Source organism: Vigna radiata, chromosome 7 (genome assembly GCF_000741045.1).
Source record: "Vigna radiata var. radiata cultivar VC1973A chromosome 7, Vradiata_ver6, whole genome shotgun sequence".
NCBI classification, from domain to species: Eukaryota; Viridiplantae; Streptophyta; class Magnoliopsida; order Fabales; family Fabaceae; genus Vigna; species Vigna radiata.
This window is the reverse complement of record NC_028357.1, coordinates 39,741,160-39,755,464: the sequence shown is the minus strand read 5'-3', so window position 1 is coordinate 39,755,464 and position 14,305 is coordinate 39,741,160. Positions and strand designations below refer to the sequence as shown.

At 32.5% G+C, this 14,305-nt stretch overlaps 2 protein-coding genes and 1 non-coding gene across 4 annotated transcripts; 1 reads left to right on the top strand and 2 right to left on the bottom strand.

The window, feature by feature from the left end:
- Positions 1–392: 392 nt before the first annotated feature.
- LOC106765841 (protein PGR) lies at positions 393–3,937 on the top strand. The gene is made up of 5 exons (XM_014650598.2): positions 393–692; positions 779–892; positions 1,537–1,759; positions 3,055–3,303; positions 3,517–3,937. Exons 1-5 carry the CDS (start codon positions 550–552, stop codon positions 3,646–3,648), a joined length of 861 nt encoding a protein of 286 aa, XP_014506084.1. The 5' UTR covers positions 393–549; the 3' UTR covers positions 3,649–3,937.
- Positions 3,938–5,448: 1,511 nt separating this feature from the next.
- Positions 5,449–6,108, bottom strand: LOC106767930. The gene is made up of 2 exons (XR_002668414.1): positions 5,965–6,108; positions 5,449–5,782 (listed from the first exon to the last, which is right to left on the bottom strand). It is a non-coding gene; the product is annotated as an uncharacterized LOC106767930 (transcript).
- A 3,040-nt stretch (positions 6,109–9,148) lies between these two features.
- LOC106768956 (serine/threonine protein phosphatase 2A 57 kDa regulatory subunit B' kappa isoform) lies at positions 9,149–13,239 on the bottom strand. 2 transcript variants are annotated; one of them, XM_014654366.2, is made up of 4 exons: positions 13,072–13,239; positions 12,402–12,886; positions 10,176–11,358; positions 9,149–10,010 (listed from the first exon to the last, which is right to left on the bottom strand). In XM_014654366.2, exons 3-4 carry the CDS (start codon positions 11,334–11,336, stop codon positions 9,633–9,635), a joined length of 1,539 nt encoding a protein of 512 aa, XP_014509852.1. In that variant the 5' UTR covers positions 11,337–11,358; positions 12,402–12,886; positions 13,072–13,239; the 3' UTR covers positions 9,149–9,632. The 2 variants fall into 2 exon arrangements, with proteins under 2 accessions (XP_014509852.1, XP_014509853.1); XM_014654367.2 differs by having other exon boundaries at positions 12,402–13,239.
- Between the last annotated feature and the right edge of the window lie 1,066 nt (positions 13,240–14,305).

Sequence of the window (14,305 nt, the reverse complement as noted above, 5' to 3'; positions counted from 1 at the left end):
ATACAAAAAGAAATCTCTTTTAGTTTAATAAACATTTTATAAACGATAACTTTTTAAATTTAAGATATATCTCATTTAATATTCAAATTTACAATTATTAGTCAAATAAATATCAATTAATTTATTTAATATTCATATGATAAGAGAATAATGATAACGCTTAATTAAGTTTTCATTGCATTGCATATATGAGATGAGAGTCAGATTTATTTATGAAGAAAGACCAACATGGAAAATTTCACTCCATATCAATTACTTAAAATTATGATAAAATAAAATATTTTTGTCAAAATTAAAAATTATTATTAACATGTTTTAACAATGTTATATAATCTAAAATTAATTATAACCGGTATCAATTTACTTTTGTTGTCATATTATTTTATAAAATGAAAAGATTCTCCGAGAGAAGCTAAATCTGGTGGTGAACGGTTGTTGTGCGATGAGGGTGACCAGCCACTCTAAGTACAACAGTGTGAATAGTTTCATCAATTATTTTCACAGTTATGTTCTAAAATCAACTCCCTACACATAAATTTCTAATTTCAAATGGATTGGTTTTCTCAACTCTGTGTGGCTGTCTTCATTGCGTTCGTAATAGCATTCAGAGCTCACAGGAAGAAATCCCTCAGCAATTCTGGCGCTATTGCAGGGTTCTTCGTTATGGCTCTTCACATTTTTGTGGGATACAGGTTATTTTCTTCACCTTCTCCTCTTTTTGTTCTGGGGTGCTCCAAAAAAATAATCTTTGTGTTTCCTTGATTTGTGGGTCGTCAAGGTTTGGGGCTGTGCTGCTTGCCTTCTTCTTTTCTTCATCCACTCTCACAAAGTTTGGAGAGGATAAGAAGCGAACACTCGATCCTGAATTCAAAGAAGGTGGACAAAGAAACTGGTGAGTTCTTACTTTTTTGTCTGCTTGGAGGTTTTTGATTTTGAATATCTTTGTGAAAGGTCAACTGGTTGTGTGTTTTTCTAAGTTAGGAATGATTGCTGCCTTATTTGGATGGATTATTCTGTGGAGTTACCCATACGATGGTTGAGATATTTCTTTTGGTGTCACCAAGTTAAGGAAATGTTGGAAGTTTCACGTTTACCCGTGATAAGGCCACATTATTTAAGAGGTTGAAAACCTCTCTCTTTACCTGTTTTGTGAAGTTGACTTATGTTTAAAGTATCGTTTTCAAAACCATGGTTTACATGTTTTGTGAAGTTGAGTGATGTTTAAAGTACACTTCTTAATTGTATTAAAACCATGATTCAGAGATTATTCTAACTTTATTAGATAAATTGTTTCACCCGGTTGTTGTTAAACCATTCATTAATGCCTATCACCTTACAAGTGGATTTTACAGGACAGAGATAGGTTTAAAGTCTTTCTTTCCAGGATGGGTTTGGGGTTTTTTTCTTTTTCTATAAAATCTTTCACATGAAAATTTGTCATTTAAGTTTTTACCTCTATGTATGAGGATCCCAACGTTATCCCTACTTAGTTGTTGTCTTCCTTTTGACTAAATATTCCTTGTTTCTTTTTCTCAGGATACAAGTTCTGGCCAATAGTGGCATTGCCTCGGTTCTTGTTATAGCTATATGGGTGCTTACTGAAGGCCAGGATAAATGCTTGAACTCTAAAGACTCACCTTTGATCACGACTCTCATTGGTGCTGTTATTGGCCATTATTCCTGTTGCAATGGGGATACTTGGTCTTCGGAGCTTGGAATTCTCAGTGAAGATAAGCCCCGTCTAATCACAACCTTCAAGGTGAATAATGTCTTGGTCAAAGTCCTTTATTATTCGATCATTTTGTCCATATTTGGTGTTTTCTTCTTTAGTTCAACTTACTCATGAATGTTTGTCATTAAGTCTTAGGTATTGTGCTCAATTAATGTGTTTGGTAGTTGATGTTACAAGCTCCATTTCCCATAATCTTGGCCATTTTCTTGAAAGTCACCCTTGTTCAATTTGGATTAAAATTCAATTTCGGTCATCCTAACTATGTCAGACACACTCTCTTATTCAACACAAATAGACACTTGTATTCTCCTAACTTCATTCTGCAGTTTTTGTATTTTTGATACATATACAAACAAAAATAGGACGATAGAATTTTATTAGTTGATGCTAACTTTTAAAACATTGGTTGCTATCTTTTAATTAAAGATTTGTACTTAAATGCTAGTTTTATATGTTGCACTATGCCCGTGTTGTGTCTTCCAATTTCTAAATTTTGTCATATCCCTTGGCTCGTGTTTTATCCGTGCTCTCAGTTTAATCTTTTGTTGTTAATTTTTTTGCAATCTAGTTGCTCTCAGATCAAATTAACACCTATTAGTCCCTCCATGGACCACCTGATTCTGAGAAATATGGAATGTAGCCAAATTTAGCCTCATTTTGATATATTATTAGAATAGTCTTTACAAGGCTAAGTTTAGCTTTCTGTTAGTGATAAATTGCTAAATAGGGTGACATGTACTAGACGGACACTGTAGCACATGATTCTAATGATGATAGCTAGTTATTCCATCTGGCTCACGTTACTATGGAACTGAAGGATTAAATGTGAAACTTGCTTACCGGAGGGACTAAATTGAGACTAAAAATAGGTTAATGAGGGAAAATAAGACTTTTGTCAAATATTCAACCTAATCATTTCATGAGTGATGGAAGTGAGTATAACTGGAGGCTGTCCTTGGTGGGGGGCATTGGGAGCACTTAAAGGTGAGCAATGATGTTACAATGTCATTCACATTCACATTGCAGGGTAATGCAACAACCCTGCCCTTAATATGTCATGAATAGGGATGTTATTCTAACACCCATATCAGTTCCATTCCTAGAAATGACAAATTCGTGAAATTTATTTGAGGTCTGAAACCTCAAGGGGATTTTAAGATTCTGAGCCTCCCTAAATTATTTCTCACATTCTGTTCTTATGGCATCCGTGTAAAAGGCATGTGGCTTATTGCATAGTGGGTCTTTAAGTAGAAAATTCAGATAGAATGTTGCTACCGAGTTTCAGAAATTGTGGTTACAAATTCATTTCTTTTGATTATCAGCATGTGAAGAAAGGTACAAATGGTGGGGTGACAAAAACAGGAATTCTCGCAGCTGCAGCAGCTGGAAGCTTCATTGGATTGTCGTTTGCTCTTCTGAGTTTCTCAACTACAAGATGTGAGTCTAGTACAGTTTTTAAGCAACTACTGGTCTTACCCATTGCCACCNTTGCAGGACTATGTGGAAGTCTCATTGACTCTCTCTTGGGTGCAACCTTGCAATTCAGTGGATTTTGTTCTGTTCGCCGCAAGGTAAATTTACTTACACCACCTATAAAGAATACTCTTCACAATTGGCATAATGCTTGAATTTGTATATTNTTGCATTGAGTTTGTTGAGCAAATCTTNAAATTATTTGGAGATGATTACCACCGGGGCAAAGTTACCCTGATAAAAGGCACCACGAAACCCTCCTATATTAATTTAGATATCTGATACTTGAAATTTCTCACACCATTTTGCAGGTTGTTGGAAAGCCAGGACCAACAGTGAAAAAGATTTCTGGTTCCAATGTTCTTGACAATAATGCAGTGAACTTTGTATCAATACTGCTGACCTCATTTTTTACTGCAATCGCTTGTTGGTACATTTTCTGAAGTCATCAAAAGAAGCAATTGTGGCCAAAAGGTCCCCCAGAGTTTAAAAACTTGTGACTCTGGTGTTAGACTATATTCTCATTCTTCAGTCGGTAATGTGGATTGCATCAACATTTGATTGACAACAATATATGATTCTAGAATACAGTCAATGTTTTATTTTCGTTGGTGGTAGGACACGACATTTTTAGCATATGATAGTTTATTATTTAGCGTCCATATCAAAGAAACACTTGCCATCGTGAAATTATTTTGTTGTCAGCAAAAAGGGTCATGCATTAGTTGGTTATTGTGGCACAGTTAAACAACATGCCTTGTACTTATGTATATAGTTAGAATAGGTTTTTTATTGTGGTAACCAGAAATAGAATTAAGTAACTATTAGTAAGATTATATTCTTCATCTTTATTATTCTCACTCTTAGTAAAACAAAATAATTTTCAAGAAATATAGTCGATGGTAGTACGTAGTCGGCAGTTTCTTTTACTGACCCATAAATTTTATTTTATTTAGAGGATGTATTTTGAAACGTAAATTTTATATTTAAAATATAATTTTTTGTATTTTAGAAAGTATAATTTGAAATATAAAAATTGTATTTTGAATTTTACAATGTAGGATGTACTTTTAATCTTGTATTCTGCATAATGAAAAATATATAAAAAATGTATTTGGATGGTATATTTTGTAGTACAAAAATTTATGGGAGGTAGAAAACTAGTGGTTTATATGAGATATGGTTAATACTTTTTATTTATACATCATCTTATTATTATTAACTGCACTCTTGTAAAAAAAAAAAACTAGAATAAAAAAGCTTCTTCTAGAATTTTTATTAATGAATTACACATGTTTCAAACAACTTAAAATGCATTTTATATGTTACGAGAAATTTATTCTTACAATTTTATTTTAGAAATTCTATTTCAAAAATTTTCTTTCAGAATCCTGTTTTCGAAATTCTAAAAGCAACATTTCAGAATAGATAAATCAAATATTCGAAGAATAACATGATTATGTTAAAAAGTCCTAAGAAGATGTTAGAGTTCTGTTTAAAAGACTTCCTCTTACGAAGCGTTTAAGACCTTGCAAGAGACAAAAGAGACTAAACTTCTACTTAGTGTTTTTCTTTTCTTTCCTTCTTTTGTCATGCATTATTAATATATTTCTTACCTGTTAAAAGTCATTTGATAAAAAAAATGGTAGAATGCAAAAATAAAAGTCATTTTAATAATACAATGAATTGTTTTCATTTATTTTGTGGACCTCACCTCTAAACAAATATTATCTATTTTAAAAAATAAATATTTTAATAAAATCAATTCAAAATTTATGTCCATTTTAACCTTCAAAACTACAAAAAGACAGAACTTCTCCTCCGGGTTATTTTTTATTATCGTATTTTTCATCTCCTTTCCCTACTCTTAATCTCTAAAATTTAATATCTAAAAACTGAAACTAAGAAACAAACACACCCTTACGTTCTCCCTCCAACTACATTAAAACGTTCTTTAGTTTTCCACATTTGGAAATGTTTACCAAACATATGGAGGCATGCATGCATGCATGCATGCATGTGACAGAACTTCTAAATATAACTACTTGATGAACTCCGTAAGGGTTTTGCTTTACTTTTCTGGTCAAAAACAAATAAGCATTGTTCTGCCACTAGTAGATGTAAATTCAAAGCTGAACTCATAGAAACTGTTGAACACCATGCCTACTCAATTTTGGACCCCAGTTCATCACTCTGCTCAACAATCACCATGCCTTTTCCCGACAACATAACACCATAAAGGGTCCCCAAAATATTCATACTTTATTCTTCATTTATAACCATTACATTATCACTGGAGTAACTTCCGCTATAGATTAAAATATTCAACATCAAAAGAACACAAAAAATGGTACTTGTTAGGTCTATGCCTCTTTGATAATAAAGTAATTTTCTAAGGAAAAACCTTATCACAACCGTAAGTCAAAAGTAACACACTCATATCAGAAAGTCTCGTCTTCATCTGTAATTATTACTTTTAGATAGATACACCTTATCTAGGGGCAGCAGCAACATAACACATCCAAACAGCACTCACAGCTCTCGTAGCAGCAGAAGCAGCAGCACAAGGCGAACAAACTGCAAGTGCAAATCCCAATGAAAATTCCCACCAGTCAAAAAATGACAGCAAAAAACAAAATAAAATTGAAAAGAGAAATCATCAAGTGTCGAGAAGAATGAGAGCAACATGATGAAAATTGAATGATCTGTGTGGTAGAGTGACAACAGCAATGATAAAAAAAAAATATAAGTATACAAACCAAGCGTAAAGGCATCCCTTTTCTTGGTGGCGTCTGCGAACGTGTTCCACATAGCTTGTTTCTTGGTACTGTGGAGGTGCATACATTTTTCCCCTTCTGTGATGAAATTCTGCAGAATTGAAAATGTAAACTACATAAAATGTGAAACCCTAAATCAGCAATTTATCGGTATCAAAAAGGGTTTGGACAGTTGGTTAGGACGGTTATCAACTAAGTTTCTTCTCTGCCAACTGCCATTCAATTAATTTCTGTTCCTTCTGTGAATGTAGGGTGATTTCAAAATATCATCTTATTATTGAATCCGAGCGAATAATACTGAATAAATAAAATTAATTTAAATAAAAAACTATTATCTGATTAAGATGATAGATTAAAATAAGTTTTATTTTTTATATGATATTTTTCTTAAAATTTACTAATAATATAAAATCATAATTTATTATAATAACAGTAATTATCAAAATCATACATGTTATTTCTTTTACATTAAAGATTTATTATATTTATCTTATTTATTCAAAATAAAAAATCATTTTCTTAAAAAAATTTACTTAATAGGAATTTGTAATTTAAATAATCTATAAGAATTAACTGGTAACTCAAACAATCAAAATCCGACAAATTAAACAATTTAATACAATTTTTGAAATATTAAATTTAGATTATATTGAATTAGTTATATTTGATTCAAATCTAATCTAAAACTTAAAAGATACTTAGATGTAGCTTTGACTTTGAAGTGCTCATTGAAATATTAAATGTATTTTTGTTAAAGTAAAATATATACATTTTTGTAACGGATTTATCGGTAGACATGCACCTAAACACCACATATGCAAATAATATTAATATGTATAAGATTAGTTTACATGTAAAGTTTTTGGAGGAAAATAAATTTTACACCTATATACATATATGAAACTAGTTAAATTAAACTAAAATCCTCTAATATATGCACGTCTTATCTGTGTAGCATATTATCGTAGTATGTAGAAACAATAATAATCCATCAGTGTAAGCTAATATATTTAAAATGTTTAGGATCTCACAAAATTTGTAATAAAATAAGAGCATGTCAATCTCAATTAATTTCAAAAACTTCATCTATTATACATATACATACAACTTTACTGACAATGAATTACTACTTTTGAAAGAATCCAGCATCGTATGAAACTAAGATATTCTACACCTATAATATAACACTTAATAAAATTTTGACAATTTTGATTCAAACTCTATTTTATCCATAATACGAGGACCTAAGTCCTTTTCACATGAAAAAGTTAATTCACTATAATATATACTATAATAAATCTATATAAAACTAGAAACCTGCAAAATATACTAGTTTGCTCAATTAACTCTAACAGGTGTTTTTATCTATTTTTCAACAACACTGGCAATGAATTCAATTCAAATTGGTATGTCTACTCTCAAATGCAACCCATTCCATTTACATCAAAATGTCTTAATTCAACAAAACAAAAACATAACCCACAAAAATCATACAGTTTATTTAAATAACTAGCTCCTCATATGTTAACACCACATAAATACCTTGTTACCATAATCTTAACACCACATGTACTCTTCATAGTGCAACTCCCACATGTAGTTCTAACTAAAAAAAAAGATTAATAATTTGAACACATCTTCATAACTATAAAAGAATAAAGATTCACTTTGAGCTACTTAAAGTGATATGTGAACTCCATAGAGACTACATGTTAGAGATTAAAATAATGACTCAAGAAAAAATTTAAAAATTAAACTTAATTTATTCACATTTCTGATAAATTGATTGTATTGTTATTTAAGCAAGAGGTAATAAGATGAATTTAAATATTCAAAGAGAATAATGTTATCAAAATCTTAGAGAGATAAAAGAAGAATTTAAAAAAATTATTTAAAAATATAATGATTTTTATATATAATGAACTCAACTACTAAACATTTCTAATTATAGTTTGGCCTTTTAATAATATAATAATTGAGAGTCATCTAGAAAACTATTATTACTATTTTTTTTCTAATTTTTTTTTTCAATCCCCATAAAAAAAAACTATAACTTTTATTCCTTGAAAAATTATGAACAATTTTACACTTTTAATTAAATTTATAAATTTATAAATAAATACCAAAGAAATTACAAATCCATCCACTCATTCGCGTAAACAGTAAAATCCACCCAAACGAGCATAGTCTAATCAATGTGTAAAGTGTTTGATTCTATTTATTATTGCTGGCTGGGGTCTTGAAAAAATATGACTAATCTTATATCATTCTATACTTTTACAAATCTCAGCTTTTATAAAGAAAAATTTAATTAAAAAAATTAACATGTTGTCAATGGATACGGAATGTTAACATTTTTTATCACAATATCAATGAATTATAAATGATTTTTGTAAAAGTCAATACCCTTCCCGTATAATGTGCACATAACAACATATTTTCTGGTACATTCAAAGTCATAATAAAAATATGAGAAATTCAATATTTATCTTAAAGGTGTAAAATATTCTATATTATTCATAACTCGAAAATACAATACAAGGATTTTTATTTCATGAGTAAACTTGGAGAAAAAAATGTAATTTGTATAAGAAAATCTTCTTTCTCTAACAAGGGCTGAAAAATGAAACAGTGTTGATGTTATGTTAGAAATAACAATGTAGACGAAATAGCAAATGGGAACAGTGTATGTAATGGCAGAAAAGGAAATCTGTGAATCCTTAAAGTCAAAAACTTCCATATCTGTGATGCAAAAGTTAAGACATTAATTATTGAAAAAGAGAGTTGAATATTGATTAGTCGAAACCAAAGAGGAGACTGATAACAGTGGGCATTAAATCTAAAGTGAACTTTTTGAGCTTTCATTGCTTGCAGTAGGTAAGTAAGATGAAACACCAACACTAGTTTTATTCCATTCGATAGTTGATTACAGTAATGAAATAAATACTTTTGTATAACTAATGTATGCTTTTAAAGTAGAGGTTTACATCATTCCCCGCAAAAGAGGTAAATCTTTTGGCTGTCTTGAGTAATGTGTGTGATGTGGGTGAGTCATTTATTAAAACTGACTTTGTTTGATATGAAATTATGAAGAATGAGAAAAAGATAGGTAAGCCAAAATAGAGTGTTGATTTTGATTTAGCAGAGTGAGTGGAGCAGGTAAAAATAGATGTAACTCATTTGGTTTTAAGTTTGCATAATAGGGAGAGAGGGTTAGAATAGAGTGTTGCAGAAAAGGGACTAAGGTGGGTCCTAGAAGGTAAGAAAACTGAATAAAAAGAGTCAGGGTTACGGTGCTGACACTGCAAATAATTGCACGCACGAATAACCCACCGACACACACACCCCCACACCTGCTCTCTCTGCCATGCTTTCTCTGCTCTTTTCTGCTCCTCCTAACAACAATACAATAATAAAATAACACTCCCTACTTTCTTTTCTCAATTCAAATAACCATCCTTCTAATATATCTATTCTCCCTCACTCACCACACTTTCTTTAGGCTACTAAGTATGATATGTATTTGTGTACATAAATAAATAACTCAAGAACCACACCACTATTATGTAATTTAATTAGAACCTTAATTAGGCTTACATAATCATCATCACAATATCATATCATATCATAACTCAAACCAGTTAATTAGCTTAGCATGCCACTGAGCATGTAGCAGATTTTACTGGGACTAAAACATCACCACCACCTACAGAAGAAGATTGAACACTGCCAGCAGCAGCAGCAGCAGCTTCTAGGCGTTCCCATGTTACTCTCCTCCTCTCGGCTGCAGCATTTGCACCTGAATCTTCTTCCTCAATCTTTCGTTGGCATGCTAGTACCAGCTCCTCGTCCATCTGTGACAGCATCTTCCTTATGTTCTGAGTCAGGTTCAGCACTGCTTGGTTCCAGTGACTTTGAGCATTATGTACAAGTGCTGAGAACACCATAGGCAGAATCACCTGTCGGTTTTGCGTTATCAGATTCAGAATGTGCTCATTGTTCCATAGCAAATGTGCTCGTTCAGCCACCTGAATCATCAATGTATCAATAAATAAGCTCATAATCATACCAACACAACACAACCATGTTGCATGACATGATTCAACTCACTCAGGTAAAAAATGACTCCATCATTTATATTATAAAACAACCATTTCACCTGTTTACAACAGAACCAGTGCAGAAAAAACTACCTGATAGTGAGAACTATTAAGGCAGTGAGCCATTCGTCGAAAGAGAGGGATCATGATCTTTTGAAACTCTGCCATGCTAGTCATTTCCAAAATCTCTTCCAACTCACTGATGAACATGAGCTCCTTTTGGCTGTTTGTTACTGGCCAGTACTTCAATAGTCCCTTTATAACCGAGCTGGCCAGTCTTTGATCCTTTTCTATGAACTGTACAACGCAATATGTTAACTGCTGGTGATAAATGCCAACAGATTTAGGTTTGTGCAGAGGAATTAAAGCCCTCCACAAAAATATCTTATGCTCTTCCTTCAATGGCAAGGCAAATCCACTGATCACACTCCCAAAAATCTCAAGCATCTCTGCGATTCCGTTATGCCGCTCTGTCTCAAAAACAAACCGGTAGATGATGTTGCTAACAGATTTCCGTATGAAAGGCCTGTGAACCATGAATTTCCCATAGATTCTATGCAGAATTGTTTTCAAGCAGTCTCTTTCTCTGGGGTCCTCAGAATCGAAAAGGTCAAGTAATCTTAAAATGAAAGCATGATCTATATGTGTTTTTGCCACCTTCACATCAAGAGAGTTATAGTTGATGAATTGCAGGAGTAGATCATAAACAACTTGCAAGTGAGACCAGGCAGGATCAAACATAGGTTCCTCGTCTTCTGTTTCTCCACCAGCAGTACTTGTTCGAAACTTAGGTGGGAAAACCCTGAACAAATTAGTTGCACACATTTTACACAAAGCCGCGATTGCTGGTTCTGTGAACTTGACAGATCCAGAAGAAACAAAATCAACAAGCTCCAACAGCGTTTGTCGTTTGAGATCTTGTTCTGTACTGTTCTTATCAGGATCACTCATGTCATAAATTTTGCAGCAAAGGTTTAACTTACTAATGAACAGGCTTTGCTTCTGTGTGTTTGAGACATCTTTGAAGGACAGACACGGGTCAACTGCTTCCACTCCAGCACTCATGCTTGCAGGGAAAACAACCGAAGATACTCTCTTCACAACATTTAATTTGCTTGAAATGGTGCTTCCAACATTTGTACACTGAAAAACATTCCCAAAACTTGTAGAACTGCTTGAATCACTCCTCGAAGAATCTGATGACTCGGATTTTGGCACCTTCTTTGGCAATTTGCTAAGAATTTGCTTTATCATGGTGACTATCTATCAAGAACGCCTGCAACCAAATTATCACTCTCAATTAAAAGCTCAAAGCCCAAGAGTGTTCTTTCAAGTTGATTTGTCATGTAACCGTAAAATCAGCTGGTTTTAAAGTAATCATTCAACAACATAACAACAATGTAAAACAAGGATCGTTTACAAGAAATGGAAGGTGTAATCAGGACCAGCGTGGAGATTACACCAAAACTTCAAACATTTAGAACTAAAGAAAAATTACCAAATCCCCTGTAAGAAATAATATTAGACCAAGTATGAAGACTAACTCAATATGCTCCAGAAGGTTGATAATCTGAAGAATAATGCAAAAGCATGGGATATAAGCAGAGAGAGAGAGAAGATCAAGAGAGAAACACTGCTGTTTGGATAAGGTGAAGTGCCAAAGGAATTGAGGATAGTCAAAACATAAGTATTTGAAAGAAGGTACTTCGGTATGTCTTGCAAGAACAGTTAGCAGCATATTCTAGCCAGATCTACCAAAAGTTTATAAATTTGTATCCATAGATATTATTGAATGCGGTGCATTAGTATGAATCTCAGTAATTTTTCAACTACAAACTACAATTAAGCACCCAAAGATGTTGTAGACTAAAAACTAGTCATTCCCTGAAGCACCAGCTGAACATACTAGAACAAGTTCATCTCAGCAAGTTTCGGAATCAAACAAAATAAAAGAGGAGACTGGGAGAGAAAATAAAGAAAAGAATGTAAACGACCCGTTTAAGGCAAGAAATTGACAAGCCTACAGTGGACACAAAATTAAAGAGTTTGGAGAAGCAGCAACAGTGGGTGGGTAGAACCGAGATCTGGGTTTGAAAAATAGAAGAAGAAATAGAAGAATCACAACCACTTGAGGAACCATTAAGGACCTTGTACCTGACAAGATCATTGCCAGTACTAGAAAATAAAAATTAATACTTCAGTACATAAGAATTCAGTTAAACTCCAAAGTGAGTTCAAAACAGGAACCCCACCAAAATTAGTATATTTAAGAACAGNNGTTGAGAGAGAGTATGAGTAAAAGAAGCAGAAAAGACCAACCTGGTTTCTGTGAGACTGAAGCAAACCCTCTTAGGAAAGAGAGAGAAGGGAAGCAGCTAGTCAGAGAACAAGTTTAACTTTAACGGTTTGCATAAAGATGTAACAAGGTGCAGGGATAAGTGAAATGGGAAGAGAGAGAAGAAGAAGAAGAAGAAGAGGTGGTAGTGAGTGATTGTTTGGAGGTGAAGAGTGAGGAGAGAAAATGGCGTCTGATCCAAAGAAGAATGCTAGATTTGGAGAATGGATGGAAAGGGAGCATTTTGATGCATCAAGATGGATCCCTCCATGAATGGGAGGCAGGCAGGCAGGCAGTATGCTGAGAAAGAATTTCTCCCTGCTTATTTTCCTCGATTCAAGAGAACAAACGACGCCACATGTTGGTTTAGTTAATGTTGCTTTGTTACTCACAACACAACCGCATCGCAGGTACAACTACAACGCTCCAATCTCCACCCATCTTAATCTTCAGCTTACACTGCCTCCTCCTGCACAGTGAACTCAATTATATAAATATGAATCTAATTTACCAAAGCCAAAAATATTTGTTACAATTATATATAACAAACGGAAAAGTACACGACCACGTAGATACTCATGTAAATAACAAAATATACTGATTATGAAATGGTTAATTCGGTTATTGGTTTAGTTTTATGATTTATTTTATTACTTGTTTTGGTTGGACAAAAAGGTTCATAGGGCATAGTCCTACACAGGGTGATTACGTAAAGTGAAAATTGGAGATTTTGGATGCCCGATTTCGAGGCTAGATTTTTGGAGTTAGAGGGTTGGGAGTGACAAAGAGACAGAGAGAGAGAGAGAAGGTGGATGAATGAATGGATGAATGAATGATGAGTGTGCGATGGATGAAAACAAAATAGAGAATCACGAAAAGTAAGGGACAGAATCACCGCAAACACAGACACAGAAGAGGAGATAGATAGGGTAAAAGTTAGATATGGCAAAAATTATCATCATTCAACACCAACACATAAATTACCAATGTCCTGTTTCAACTTCTAAAAACAAAAAAAAAATTTAAGTGATTATATATATATATATATATATATATATATGTATATATATCATTCAATTTAAAATTTAGATAATAGGCTTTGTAAGGAACATATACTAAATTGAATATTGTATGTTAATGTGGTTTGAAATTTTACCTCGATAATAAAAAACCGTTTGTTCAACCATTTATATCTCCCCAACAAACATAGCATACAACCCATTAAAATAAAGAACACCACAGATTGATGACTGTGGTTGCACATATAATTATTAGACAACTGTATTATATTTTCTTTATTTTTTAAATTTACTTGTGTGTACACATGATTATTCCTAATGACCAAAAAACCAATAGAAAGGAACAAGACAAAGCATAAAGATTGTGTTATTAACTGTCATGATGCCTAAGTGTTACAAAGATACTGCATATGATCCCCAGATATTTCAATAAATGCTGAAATTCGTTGAAATATGAATGTTTGAGAAGTATTTACTATAAAGATATAACAACAATAATAATTTAGCTTTTAAAAAAAAAGTTAATGTTATCTTCTATTTAAATTTGTGAAGTCTTTTTATACTTATTAAAAAAATATATATCAGATTTGAAAATTATAAAAAGTTTTAATTTTTTATATCGGTTCCACAACGGTATAAAAGTTTTTATTAAGGTTTAATATTTTTAGAAGTTTTTATTTTGATCCGAAATTTTAAATAGGTCTTTTTTTATTTTTCATATCAATTGAGTTTCTTTTCTTGTAAAATTGATTCAATTAGAAATATTTTGTCAAATTCAACAAATAGTGTTTAAGTGTTGATTGTGTGGCATAGTCAGAGTATACATTAACCACACGTGGCACTACAAACGAATTTTGTATTAAAAAATT